The sequence below is a fragment of the Condylura cristata genome, unplaced genomic scaffold, assembly GCF_000260355.1.
Source record: "Condylura cristata isolate star-nosed mole 26May11 unplaced genomic scaffold, ConCri1.0 scaffold00025, whole genome shotgun sequence".
In the NCBI taxonomy this organism is placed as follows: Eukaryota; Metazoa; Chordata; class Mammalia; order Eulipotyphla; family Talpidae; genus Condylura; species Condylura cristata.
Genome location: NW_004567126.1, coordinates 19,217,498 through 19,230,548, shown reverse-complemented (window position 1 = coordinate 19,230,548; position 13,051 = coordinate 19,217,498). Strand labels below are relative to the sequence as shown.

Below are 13,051 nucleotides of genomic sequence, written 5' to 3'. Positions count from 1 at the left end.
TGAACACATGACATAACCTCAGTTGAACTTCTATTCAGGCAGAAGTTCAAAGCATTGGCCTGAATGTTGCAGTTAGTCGGGCTTAGGACTCTGATCAGGTGAATTGTCAATGGCATCAGCTGGTTTCTTCGGCTAAGCAGATAATGTCTGCGATTTGAGACTTCTATGAAGCCCTTGAGTGCCTTCCAGTAAGCAAGGTCAGTTCATTATTGCGTCAGACTGCCTGGCAATGTCTGTCCCCAAAATGTTTCATAGTACCTAAAAAGAAAGAAGACAGTTTTTAATAGCTGGGACTATGACACTCGCAGGACCAGAGCTGTGGCTGTTTTAAAGCAGTTGAGACACTTGTTTTCCTTTTCTACTGGTCTCTCTCCTATCAGTTTATCAAAACTTATTAGCTCAAAGCAAACCCAAGATTTTCCATTCCATTGGGATGACATGGTTTTTCAAAAGATGGAGATAATATAGGGATTCTTAATGTTTACATGTAAATTAGAATATTTTTGTTAGAATTCTGAAAATTACAAAAAAATTTGCAAATCCAGGGCCCTCCCTAATCGCACAACTGGTTAAAACGCAGCACTGTAAAGCTATTACCCTCTCAGCTCAAGCTCTATCCCTGGTCAGGGAGGTGACCCACATGGCATGGCAGATCTCTTCTGACCCACCCTCTGCTCCTCTCAGCAGTGCATTTCACTCGACCTGCCACTCTGCTCCACACTTTTTTTTGTGAATCCTTTCATTGCCCTGGTACCTCTAGCCGGTACTCCAGTTCTGTATGCATAAATAAATAAATCTTTAAAAAAGAAAAGAATTTGCTAATCCCTACTATGTGTATGCAGGAGACTTTTAACTCCTGCACGTGTGGGCACAAAGTTACATAAATACAGTTTGTTTCTCCCAGAAGTCTACTTCACATATTTAAAGTACCTCATTTTAATAAGAGGGAAGAGAAATGAGTAAGCGAGGATACTCACTTTTAAGCAGCTTCCTGATGAGTAGGAAAAGCAGACATATAAACAACCAGCTTGACTATAAAGGGGAATGAAATAGGTGCTAGTCCTGAGTGACAAGTGGCAGGAAGATTGGGCAGACTGACTAGGGACTTTGAAGCAGTACCTGTGGTGTTCTGTGGAGGATTTGAGGAAGTAGATCCCAAAATTTGGAGGGCTGAGATCCCTGAAGGGCTGGGGGGTGGGAGAAAGAAAATCAAATAGTTCCTGAAGAAAGAATCTTGGGGGGAAAAGAGTATTCATAGTGAAACTTTGCACTCTGGGTTCTGGTCTTGACTTCCCTCCTCCCTTTATGTCCAGTCTTTTCCCTCCCTCAAGATTAGAAACCCAGACTCTAGGAATCGCAATTGTCTTGGGATTCCAGTGATAACACACTGGCAAGGCCATAGTGAGCTTACCTTGTTACACACACACCCATCATTTTTTACAGTGAATCCAGGAACACTCCAGGCTACCTATCTCCCCTCCTCTGGCTCGGACAACCTGACCTTCCAGGTTCTGCTTGCTTGCTGCAACCCAGCACTTAAGGAGACATTGTTTACTCTCATGTGTCTATTACTCAGACTACTGACTGTACTGGGGAGAGAAATACTTAACACCTTCCCAGTCCACCCCTCCAAGCTCTATGTACACAAAAGGCCCTGCCATATACATATACAAGGGCCTCTGGAAAGTGGGGTGTTCCTTTAATCCTTTTGTAGGATTTCCCTTCTTTTGCTTCTAGAAAGCACTGGCACACCCTTGTGAAGACACTCCCTTAAATCATGGAAAAGGGATGCGAGCATCCTGAGGCCAGATGTATCTATGACATCATTATTTTGGGTGCTTGTTGGGATAGCACATATTTGGATGGCAGGGTCTTCTGGCGGAATCTATTGATAGTCCAGTGCTACATTGCCAGCTCCCTCCTCATCACCACCCCCTCTACACTCTGTGCTCCATAGGCAGGAGCTGTTACTATGGAAATATATTATTTTTAAAAACAGAAGCAGCCCCAGGGTTGGGAAATATCTCCAGAACAAACCCACACTAGCAAGGAGGTTAATAGGGGGTGTTCCTGAGTTATAGCTCTACAGGGAGGTGAGGTGGTGAGGACGGAATGGGGGTGTTCCTATTCTAGGTTCTATTCTGAACCCTTTACTAGATTGAATTCTGCTTTCTCCCTGGCCAGGATCACCTGGACCTCTGCCAGATATTTCTATCTAGGAGCTGTACACTGCACCTACTTACCCAGAGTCTGGCTTCGGCCACGAAAAAGGAATCAAGAAACTGCAGGACCTGAAGGTGTTAGCAGAAGGGGACGATGCTATCCACGGGGGTCACCTCTTTCTTACTCCCACAGGCGTCTAAACTATAGAAATCTAAAGAGCGCAAGGAAAAGCAGAGTCGGCATAAAAGGTGAGTGAAATTACTATTAAGGTTTCGGGGAAGGGGAAGTATCAGGATTCCAGGATGGGGCGGGGTGGCCAGAGATCCCGCCTATTTTCAACCTCGGAGTCTCCTCCTCTCCGGCCCTCTTCGGATGCTAGAGCCTGGGGGCTGGCCAAGCCCCGCCCCTCGCGGGTGCGGCTCCTTTAAGGGTGGGTGGGGGCGGGGCGCCGGCGGTGTTGTCAGTGTCAGTTCTGCGCACGCAGCTCTCCTGGAGCCGGTGCCGGCCGCGAGCCCCCGCGTCTCTGCAGGAGAGTCCCCGCCCGGGTCCGGAGGCCGTGGAAGGAGTCGGGCGCTGGCCGGTGGACTAATCCGGGTCGGAGGAGAGACCCGGGCTGTGAAGAGAGGAACCCTGGTGTCGCGACCTCGCAGGACCTCCTCCCCTCGACCTGTGACACCCACTGGTCCAGAGCACCCAGCTCCGGAGAACCCTCAAGCTCTCGCTCCCAGCCCCGGGGGAGCCCGCCCCCGCCCCTGGGCCCGCCCGGGCCATGCTCCCCCGGGGCAGCGGCTGAGCCGGAGCCGGGACTGTGACCGGAGCCCGTGCGGAGCATGGATCCGGGTTGGGGGCAGCCGGACGTGGGCTGGGCGGCCCTGCTGATCCTCTTTGCCGCCTCTCTGCTCACGGTGTTCGGGTGGCTGTTGCAATATGCCCGAAGCTTGTGGCTTGCGCGCGCCCGCAGGGGCCGGGGCCGGGGACCGGCTTTAGCTGCCGAGCCCGCGGGCTCCCTGCGGGAGTTGGGCGTGTGGCGCTCGCTGCTGCGGCTGCGGACAGCTCGGTCTGGTGCCCCAGAGGAACCAGGTGTCCGGGGCCTCCTGGCGTCACTCTTCGCCTTTAAGTCTTTCCGGGAGAACTGGCAACGGGCTTGGATGCGAGCGCTGAACGAGCAGGCCTGCAGAGACGGGGTGAGTTGGACGGGACCACCGGTGGTCCCGGAGGTCTTTCCTTCCCGGCATAGGACTGCTTAGGCAAAGGGGGCCGGATACGGTTGGGGATGAACTGGGACAACCCCATGACTTCTCTTTTTATCCCGGATCAGAGAAAAGGGTACAGATGAGGTTGGAGGTTGTAGAAATCCAGCACCAACCCAAATCCTCTATTCGTGTGTACAAGGTATTCGGACTCCAAACCCTCACAAGTTGCTGTTCTTGTAGCAACACTAATCCTGTGCCCCAGGGCACTTCCGCCTAGCCTGGGTGCTGATTGTGTTGGGGGTGGTGGCTGAGTGGTAGGAAGACAGGTGCACCTGTAGAAGGAATTTGCCTGGTTCTCATGCCACCACACCCAGTTAACATTTCATGTTCCACATCCATGGTGTGGTCAGGCAGATCCCTAAGGAACCTGAACCACCCTCCTTGCCCCTATAGCAGTAATTTCACAATTATAGTCTTTACACATCCTTCTCTATGAGGGCATGTAGTGTACGTGTTGGAGGAAAGGTGTTCAAATGGAGAGCAGATTTACAATCTCTGCCTTCCCAGCAGATGAGCCTGGCATTGCCCCTGAGGGTCAGTCAAAGATCAGCCCAGCCTACTTCCTCCCATTGCACCATGGGCATCTGGCCTCCCAGGAAGTTGGGCAGGAAACATGGTCATAAGACTGAAGTGGGATGGGAGGTAGAGGCATGACAGGGATATCATGGGGCTCCCTCCCATCCTTTCCCAGTAATCTCTCCTTGATCTCACAGCATCACTCCTTGCTCAGAGAGTGCTCAATTTCCACCTGCCACTAGTCCAAAGGCTTTACTGGGTACCTAGATGCCTGGAACACAAGTGATCATATAAGAAATTGCTCTGAGTTTTTTGCTTAGCTGGCCAGCAGAAGTTCAGGGGGCATTTGTCACTCTATACCTTGAACCTCCACCCAGTTCTCCCTGTACCTTGTCCCTGGGTCAGGAGTGATTCCCCTGTACAGCTGACTCAGTTGGACATTGGCCTCCCTTGCAGGAGGTCAGGAGATGGGTTTGAAGCATCCATTGCATGTCCCTGGGCCTGGTCTTTGAATGAGACAGCTATAGTAGCAGAGAAGTTGGCTTCCTGGTTTATACCAGGCAAATGAGTCCTATGCTTTATCTTTTCCCATCTGAAGACCCATGGAAGAGCTGTGTCCCCATCTCTATTCTTTTTCCTGTCCTTTCTCTGGACGGGGCTATAGTAGGTTGCTTCCACTGATGTGGAAGAATTAGGAAGTTCTTTCAAGACCTAAGCTAAGCAGCTTTCTGCTTCCTCATGCCACCCTGCTTGAGGAATTAAGCAGGCACCTGAACCTTTAAACCCTTTGCATTTGCTTTTCTCCCCAGTCCCACTGGAAAGTTCCCCATGGCCTATGCTGAGCAAGAATAGGGCAATATTCTTGAACCTTCACATCCTATTTATCTTTGTTTTTCCAGCTCCTGTTTTGCATAAGTAGTCCTACTGCCTTCACTCTTAATCAGCCATGACTTTCTGCCCAGTTATTATATCTAGGTGGCAACCATCCCCTTTATTGTTGTTTTCTTAGCATACCTTTCTTTGGGGATAGTGGGAATAAAGAGGAAGATGGGTGAAGAAAAGAGAGTCACCTGGTATTCTAGGAGTCTTCAGCTGAAGGTGATTTGGCCTCTAAGATGATCTGCCTCCCCAGATCTCAGTGGGCTCTGGCATTGCAAGCTCTTGGAGATGCGGGGTTCAAGGAGAAAACCTCCTACCCTAAAGCCCTGAGCCAAAGAGGGGCCAGAAGCCATCTTGCAGCTGAGGCCTCCACAGTGGCAGGGCCCAGCCAGCGACTGAGTTGGCTAACCCTGTGGGGGGCAGCTCCAGAGACCTGATACTGTGCCTACATTACTCCCTCAGAGTTCCATCCAAATCGCCTTTGAGGAGGTGCCTCAACTCCCACCCAGAACCAGCATTAGTCATGTGACCTGCGTAGACCAATCAGACCGCACCATGGTAAGGGTCCGATGGACCTTCTTTAGGGCTCAAGGTGGGCTGAATCCCTGGGGTTTCTTAACCTGGGGCTTGTGAACACCTTAGGGAGTTAAGGATTGGCTTCAAGGGGTCTGAGAATTGCACTAAAATGACATGCAAAGAGTGTGTGTTTGCATTTTTCTGGAAGAGGGGTCTATGGCTTTTATCTGATTCTTTCATGGGTTCATGAACCCACAAATGTGAAAAAGTCCCAAGGAAAATTGCAGTGTGATGGGGTCTGCTGGCCCATTTTAGGGCAGAGTGGAGCTCCCTTCCTTGTGCCTGACCCTTCTCGTCTCCATACCTCGCCTGTCTCAGGTGCTGCATTGCCAGCTCTCTGCTGAGGAGGTGCGGTTCCCAGTCTCTGTGACCCAGCAGTCCCCCGCTGCCGTCTCCATGGAGACCTACCACGTCACTCTGACACTGCCACCAACACAGGTGGAGGGGGGTGTGGGGAACTGAGTTGGGTAGGGGGAGGCTCAATTGCTTCAACCTTTTCAGTTTGGTGCCTCTTTGGGGTGGGATTTGGGGAATGGGGGGAGGGGGCCCTAGGGAGCCTGGAATAATGGGAGGAATGGGACTAGTCTGCTGACTCCCTTGTCTCTTATTCACAGTTGGAAGTCAGCCTGGAGGAAATCCCTGGTGAGGGGCTTCTAGTATCCTGGGCCTTCACTGATAGACCAGAGCTCAGCCTGACGGTGCTTCCCAAGCTGCAGGCCAGGGAGGTAAGGGGAACAGCTGGATGGAAAAGGCAGAACAGGGAAGGGGAGGCAGAGCTGCAGACCCCACCTCTTGTTCTTCTCTTCTCCTCCCTGCAGAGAGGTGAGGAACAAGAAGACCTCTCCACTATTGAGGAATTAATCAAGGATGCCATAGTCAGCACCCAGCCAGCCATGATGGTCAACCTCAGGGCTTGCTCTGCCCCAGGAGGCCTGGTGGGTAGGAGCTTGAAGCAAACTGGCATGCAAACTGGGCCCAAGGTACTATGTCAGGATTCCTGCTCTTTTTATTTCCTTTGGTTCTTAGGTACCCAGTGAGAAGTCACCCATGGTGCCCCAGGCCCAGCCAATCTTCCCTAGACCTACCCGGTTATTCCTACGGCAGCTTCGAGCATCTCACCTGGGTGGTGAGTTGCAAGGTGAGAGCAAGAAGTGCTTGGGAGACCACCAGAGTGATGGTTGTAGGCCTTCCCTCCCCCTCTGTCCAGGGTATGGCCTTTCTAGCACAATGGCAGCCCATCTTTGATCCGAGTCTCTTCTCACTTCTACTTCCCTCAGGCACTGGGGAACTGTGCTGTGTAGCTGAGCTTGACAACCCCATGCAACAGAAATGGACTAAGTCCATGAAGGCTGGTCCTGAGGTGGAGTGGACCGAGGACCTGGCACTGTAAGGAGTGATGCCCCCCATGGGCAGACTGAGTATGAAACCTTTCTAGCAGAGCCCTGGCATGAGTCAGCTGTTTACCCGGGTGTGAGCCCCTACTGTCTGGCAGGCCCTGGTGATACAGTTGTGATGATGAGATGCCCTCAGCCTGAGTAGATAGCAGACTTGAGGCAGAGAAATGAACATAAACAGGATGGTTTACACAAGGTTTCTGCAAAGCCCTGGGAGTGTTTGTGGGAGGGTGGGGAGGAGCATTAATTTCCACAGTGGAATAAGGATCGGAGTAGGCTTCATGGACGAGGTGGCATTTAGGTCATACCTTAAGCAAGAGTAGGATTTCAACAGAGTGTGAGAGTGTTCTTGGCAGAGGAAACAGAGAGAGAGACTGGGAAGGCAGGGGAAGGCAGGGTTGGGGAACATTTGAATGTCCAACTTGGGAGTGTGGTCTCCACTCGAGCCCTGTCCCATTCTCTTGGGATGTGAGAGTATTTGGAGGGCAGAAATTAATCTGATTAAAATATTTGTACCATGGCCCTCCCTGGTGGCACAGCGGGTTAAAGCACTGCACTGAGAAGCTAAAGCCACTTCCGCATGAGTTCGATTCCCGCCCACCCCGGAGGTGACCACATGGCGTGGCAGACCTCTCCTGACCCGCCCGCTGCTCCCCTCAGCAGTGTACTTCATCAGTCAGCCTGTTCTGCTCCCTACTCTGTCTCTGGTGAAGCCTCTCACCGCCCCTGAGCCTCTGGCCTATACCCCAATTCTGTATGTACAAATAAATAAATCTTTTAAAAAAAATATTTGTACCATCTAGATACATCTCACTCGCTGCCTTTGACCTGTGATCAGCTTAAGGTGGATTCAGTTTGCTAATCTTCCCCTTCCCTGTCCCATCTCTTCTTGATCACAGGGATCTGGGCCCCCAGAGCCGGGAGCTGACCCTCAAAGTGCTGAGGAACAGCAGCTGTGGAAATGGTGAGTATGGGCAGGAAGGAGCCTCTTTGGTTGTGTGCTCGATGGGGCTGGTCATGGACGCAACTCACAGTGCCGCCCCTTTCCCCAGCTGAACTCCTGGGCCAGACCACACTGCCCGTGGGCTCCCCTTCTAGACCACTATCTCGAAGACAGGTGTGCCCACTCACCCCTGGGCCAGGGAAAGCCCTGGGACCAGCAGCCACCATGGCAGTAGAGGTGAGAAGTTAACCCCTGAGGGGAGATGGGAGAATGGCAAGGCAGAGTATTTGAAGTCCTGTATCTTTGCTCTTCCACCCCTTGGCAGCTGCAATATGAAGAGGGCTCCCCCCACAACCTGGGCACTCCCACCCCCTCCACTCCACGTCCCAGCATCACTCCTACCAAGAAGATTGAGCTGGACCGGACCATTATGCCTGATGGCACCATTGTCACCACAGTCACCACCGTCCAGTCCCGGCCCCGTGTAGATGGCAAATTAGGTAAAGAGGAAGCCCGGTTCTGGCCAGGGACCCAGCTACAGATGCATGACAGGGCAGGGAAGGGGTGAGGAGAGCCTTCATTCTGACTCCTTCAGCTTCTGACCATCCCTCCTGAGTTACCACACTTCCTCATGATCTGTGTCTCGCTCCAACTTTCCCTTGGATCACCCATCTCTCCACTGTCCTTCTCCTTTGATCCTCTGGGTCCACTGGTCCTTATTCAGGGCTCTTCGTGCACACCTCCCCAAGTTCCCCCTATCTCTTCACAGGTCTTTTCCCTTCCTCTCCAGCCCCAGCTGCCTAATTGTCCTTCCTTCCCATGTCTTTCCTGGACTCCTGTCAGATCTTCCAACAAACACAATTGCCTCTGGTATTTCTCCCACCTCCAGGGGTCCTCTGTGACATTTTTCCCATCTCTGGGGGTCCCATGGAACCCTCCCCATCTCCAGTGACCCTCAGTGGAAGACACTTTCCACATTTCCCGTGGTTCCCATGGTGTCTTTTTGTCCCCATGACATCTTCTTAATCACCCATGTGATTAATCATTCCTTAGTCACCCCCGCCCTCTGAGTCAACCTAAGTCTGCATCTCAATAAAAACTATAGGAGGTGGGGGCCACTCTAAAGCACTCCTAGCTCACTGACCCTCCCCCACCCACCAGACTCCCCCTCCCGCTCCCCGTCCAAGGTGGAGGTGACCGAGAAGACAACAACTGTGTTGAGTGACAGCAGTGGCCCCAGCAGTGCCTCCCACAGCAGCAGCCGTGAGTGGGGACTTGGGAAACGTGTGTATTGGTTGGCACCAGGGCTCCAGAGTCAAAAACCACTATGGGTGGGACCTAGGAGTTCAAGTTAAGTTCAAGCTTAAGTTCAAGTCCAAGGAGGAGTCAGGTTATCCATCCTCTACCTCCAGCAGGCGAGAGCCACCTTTCCAACGGCTTGGACCCTGTAGCAGAAACAGCAATTCGCCAGCTGACTGAGCCCAGCGGGCGGGCAGCCAAGAAGACACCCACCAAGCGTAGCACTCTCATCATCTCTGGTGTTTCCAAGGTAACAGGGCTCTGGGGAGAGGAGCCAGGATAGGGAGAAAGCCCCAGTGGGTCACTCCTGTCCATTAAAACTTGTCCCTTCCATCAGGTGCCCATTGCTCAGGACGAGTTGGCACTATCCCTGGGCTATGCAGCATCCCTGGAAGCCTCACTGCAGGATGATGCTGGAACCAGTGGTGGCCCCTCTTCACCTCCCTCAGACCCACCAGCCATGTCCCCAGGACCCCTAGATGCCCTCTCCAGTCCCACGAGTGTTCAGGAAGCAGACGAGACCACACGTTCAGACATTTCTGAGAGGCCATCTGTGGATGATGTTGAGTCAGAAACAGGTTCAACTGGTGCCCTGGAGACCCGCAGCCTCAAGGACCACAAAGGTGGGGAGACCTTGACTGAGCACTCCCCCCACCCACCTCCTATACCCAGTAGCATGACTGGGGCCCTCTGGATGCTTTGCGGCAGGGGGGGCCTCAAATCAGTTTGTCTTCTTCTTCCTCAGTGGCATCGTATCACTTCTCAGCCTGGTTCAGCCAAGCTAGAGTAGAGAGAAGGAACTTGACGTATCAGTCCTGTCCTGGATCCAGCATGCTGGGGTGATAGGGAGGAATGCCAAAATATCTTCCTTTTCCTCCATTTTTCTTTCTTTCTGTATCTGAGCGCATATCTTCTTCCTTCACCCCACCCCCTTAATACTGTAACTCTCTCCTGTAAGAGATCCTACTGTTGCCCACCAGGAGTGTCCCTCTGGCAGTGACCCAGTCTGTGGCTAGCTGTGGTACTTCTAACATCTAAGGGTCAGGGGCTGACCCCAAAACACCTTCATCCCTCTGCCACTGAGTCCCTCAACCACAAAGTTGTTAAGTCTGACTTAAGCTTGCATCACATCTTGGGGTAATGAGAGTCTCAGGTCCAAAGCCTGCTATACGAGAACCTTCCTCCTTCTAATGGTCCTGAATTTATCTCTTTGAAGTTTTCTAGACTCACCGCTTCCTGCTCACATCCTGGAATTTGGTAAACAAGCCAGTGTCCACCCACCTTGTCCTCTGGGGACTTTATAGGCTTTTAGGAGCACCCTCTGCTCAGCCTTTGTCTTTCCACAAAGGATACCCCAAGGTCACTCTATTCTCAGAAGTCCTGTGGCATTCCTCTTCAGGGGTGGCAGCCAGGAGTGCACACAGAAACCCCTGAGCACCCCCATTTTTCTTTTGGGAGGGATAAAGGACGTTCTTTGTTTCTACTTTATTTCCTGAGGAAACCTGGATTTTAGGCCCAGAAACAGGTCCTGTTTCTGCTTCTACCATCCATCCTGGGTCCTTTCTCTGCTCCCTACCTCACCCCACCCCTTTGGGGCCTTCTCTGAGCCTCAGCCTCTCCTCTCCCCCCACAGTGAGTTTCCTGCGCAGTGGCACCAAGCTAATCTTCCGCAGGAGGCCTCGTCAAAAGGAAGCTGGTCTGAGCCAATCACACGATGACCTCTCCAATACAACGGCCACACCCAGTGTCCGAAAGAAGGCTGGCAGCTTTTCTCGTCGCCTCATCAAGCGTTTTTCCTTCAAATCTAAACCCAAGGCCAATGGCAACCCCAGCCCCCAGCTCTGAGGGCCTCTCCTAGCTGGGAGAGAGCAGGAATCCTCTTAGCCCAGTCCCACCTCCCTGTCCCTTCCCCTTCCTGGACTCCCCACAGCTTGGGGCAAGGAGGCCCTTTGGGTTCCAGGAAGCCGAGTTCACCTTGGGCTATGGGGCCAGTTGGAAGGGTCGCAGTGGGGAGCATGTGAGAGGTGGACATCCAGTGCGAAGATACAGAAGAGGGAGTAGTGGGTAGGATAAGAGGGCCTGGCCTGGCATGCATGGGCATTCCTCAGAAACGTTTGCCTATTGACACTGGCCCTTGGAGGAGTCCCAGCTCCTCTCCGGGTCCTTCCTCCCCTATTTATTCTCTTTTCTATTTATGTGTGGTCCAGGACCCTCAGTGAACAGATGATAGAGGGCATCTCTCCCAGGTGACCCTTCTTTCCTGTCCCAGGAGGGTAGACAATTCCCATTGGGATGGGACTCCTACACCTCCCTCAGGTCCCCATTCCCACCAGCACCAATATCTGCCTCTGAAGACATTGGCAGCACATAGAAAGCCGGGCTGGTGCCCGGATGGGGGGCAGGTACTCCCCACCTCCCTGCCTCCCCTTCTGCTCCTCATCCCTCCTTTCTCTTTATTACTGTTTTTGTACTTGATGCCTTCTCTGTGAGCAGTGGCTCTGTTGGAAGGAGGGAGTCAGGAGCCTGGTGGGAAGCCTTCCCTGAGAGATGGCTTTAGGGGTTTTATTGAAAGAGTATGTGAAGACGGAGCAAGAGCAGGGCTGCACCTCTGTCTTTGGGAGATGATGATGTCCATTGCTGTGTGATGGCTTGGAACTTAATTTATTAAATTAAAGTCAAATTGGAATTTATAATCTGGACAACTGGTTATCCTTTGAAAGGTGAATGGGCAGAGAAGAAGCCCAAATAGTGAGGTGCAGCAGACAACACGTATACTGGGTCTGCTATGAAGTTCCTGTAGGGAGAGGGTAGGAGAACAAGGGTCCTTAAAGGGTGGAGCTGCAGGAAAAACACTCAGTTAGGAAAAACATTTAATCTACTGGTGCAGGAATCTTCATTCCCCTTTCTTGAATAGGCTACTCCTTCAGAATATGCACTTTGGATCTAGACTGCCTAGATTTGAGGCCCAATTCTACGATCTGCCTGTGTGACCCACGAGTCAGTTATATAACTTCAGAGTTCCTCAATTTCCCCATCTGTAGAATGGAGAATGTGATAATAATAGCTATGATAAGCCATGTTGAAGAAGTGCTAGCTCTTGCCTCAGATTGGGGAAGGAGGAAGTCTTTTACAAGGGTTTCGACATGAGTAGATGTTTCAGGAAGTTATAGATAATAGCCAACTCCACGTCCTTGGTTCCTGTTCTCTGGGACCTTCTACAGCACTTGAACCAGGTAAGCTGCTGCAGAATATCAGAGCACTGAACCAAGGACAGAAAACCTGAGGGTACCACAGACACACCAAGTGACCCTGAGGATTTGTCCCCAGACCTCAGCTTCTTGATCATTAGAGCAAAGTGATCATTAGATCACTTCCAGCCTTGCCATTCTGATTTACCTACATCACAGAGAGGGGTCATTATGTGCCTTAAGGTGAGCAGCATGGTCCACGCCCCTATATATAGTAGTCACTAATGTGGGATATCTAGCAAAAGGAGTTGAGTGGACGTTTAGATAATTTTTGTGTCAACAGCTTAGGTCATAAAAACTCAGATTTATCAACTTATTTCCTCCGATCTAAGAAATGTAACTCTTACTGGTTCACAGAAGAGCAGTTTGTTAACCAGTATGATAAGACTGTAGAACACACAGAACTTGAAATTTTACAAGAAACTTTTGTCGACAGGGAAGCAGGTATTCAGATTCCCACTGGACCTTTGGAGTGAGTGGGTAGTAACTGAAAGTCTGCTAAACAGACCAGATTGCAAAGGACTCTCATAATTTATATAATTTAGAGAAGAGCCTAATCACATTTCAAAATAGTTTTTTTTTAATGAATGCAAAAGAAAGACAAAATATTTCATCAACGATCCATTTTACACTTTCAGAAGCCATCTATAGGCTTTTGATGAGTGTGACTTATACTTTAGGTTTTTTGTGGCAGCTTTTAAAGAACAAATCTTAGGATGTGTCTGAATTATCCAGCCAAAATTGTGGCTTGTTTTTAGGAGAAACAGATTGAGATGGAAG

General features: G+C 51.2%; 1 protein-coding gene across 2 annotated transcripts; it reads left to right on the top strand.

Annotated features, from left to right (window-relative positions):
* The first annotated feature begins 2,620 nt into the window (after positions 1 to 2,620).
* C2CD2L (C2CD2-like) lies at positions 2,621 to 11,720 on the top strand. 2 transcript variants are annotated; one of them, XM_004689183.2, is made up of 14 exons: positions 2,621 to 3,347; positions 5,274 to 5,369; positions 5,706 to 5,825; positions 6,002 to 6,112; positions 6,206 to 6,322; positions 6,414 to 6,525; positions 6,665 to 6,773; positions 7,681 to 7,745; positions 7,834 to 7,961; positions 8,050 to 8,224; positions 8,886 to 8,987; positions 9,137 to 9,273; positions 9,361 to 9,646; positions 10,657 to 11,720. In XM_004689183.2, exons 1-14 carry the CDS (start codon positions 2,994 to 2,996, stop codon positions 10,866 to 10,868), a joined length of 2,124 nt encoding a protein of 707 aa, XP_004689240.1. In that variant the 5' UTR covers positions 2,621 to 2,993; the 3' UTR covers positions 10,869 to 11,720. The 2 variants fall into 2 exon arrangements, with proteins under 2 accessions (XP_004689240.1, XP_004689241.1); XM_004689184.2 differs by having other exon boundaries at positions 2,623 to 3,347; positions 9,140 to 9,273.
* Positions 11,721 to 13,051: the final 1,331 nt, after the last annotated feature.

Coding starts and splice junctions, on each gene's coding strand:
- C2CD2L (XM_004689183.2), top strand. CDS start 2,994: ATGGATCCGGGTTGGGGGCAGCCGGACGTGGGCTGGGCGGCCCTGCTG. Junction 6,323..6,413: donor GCTCTGCCCCAGGAGGCCTG/GTGGGTAGGAGC, acceptor TTTGGTTCTTAG/GTACCCAGTGAGAAGTCACC. Junction 6,774..7,680: donor TGGACCGAGGACCTGGCACT/GTAAGGAGTGAT, acceptor TCTTGATCACAG/GGATCTGGGCCCCCAGAGCC.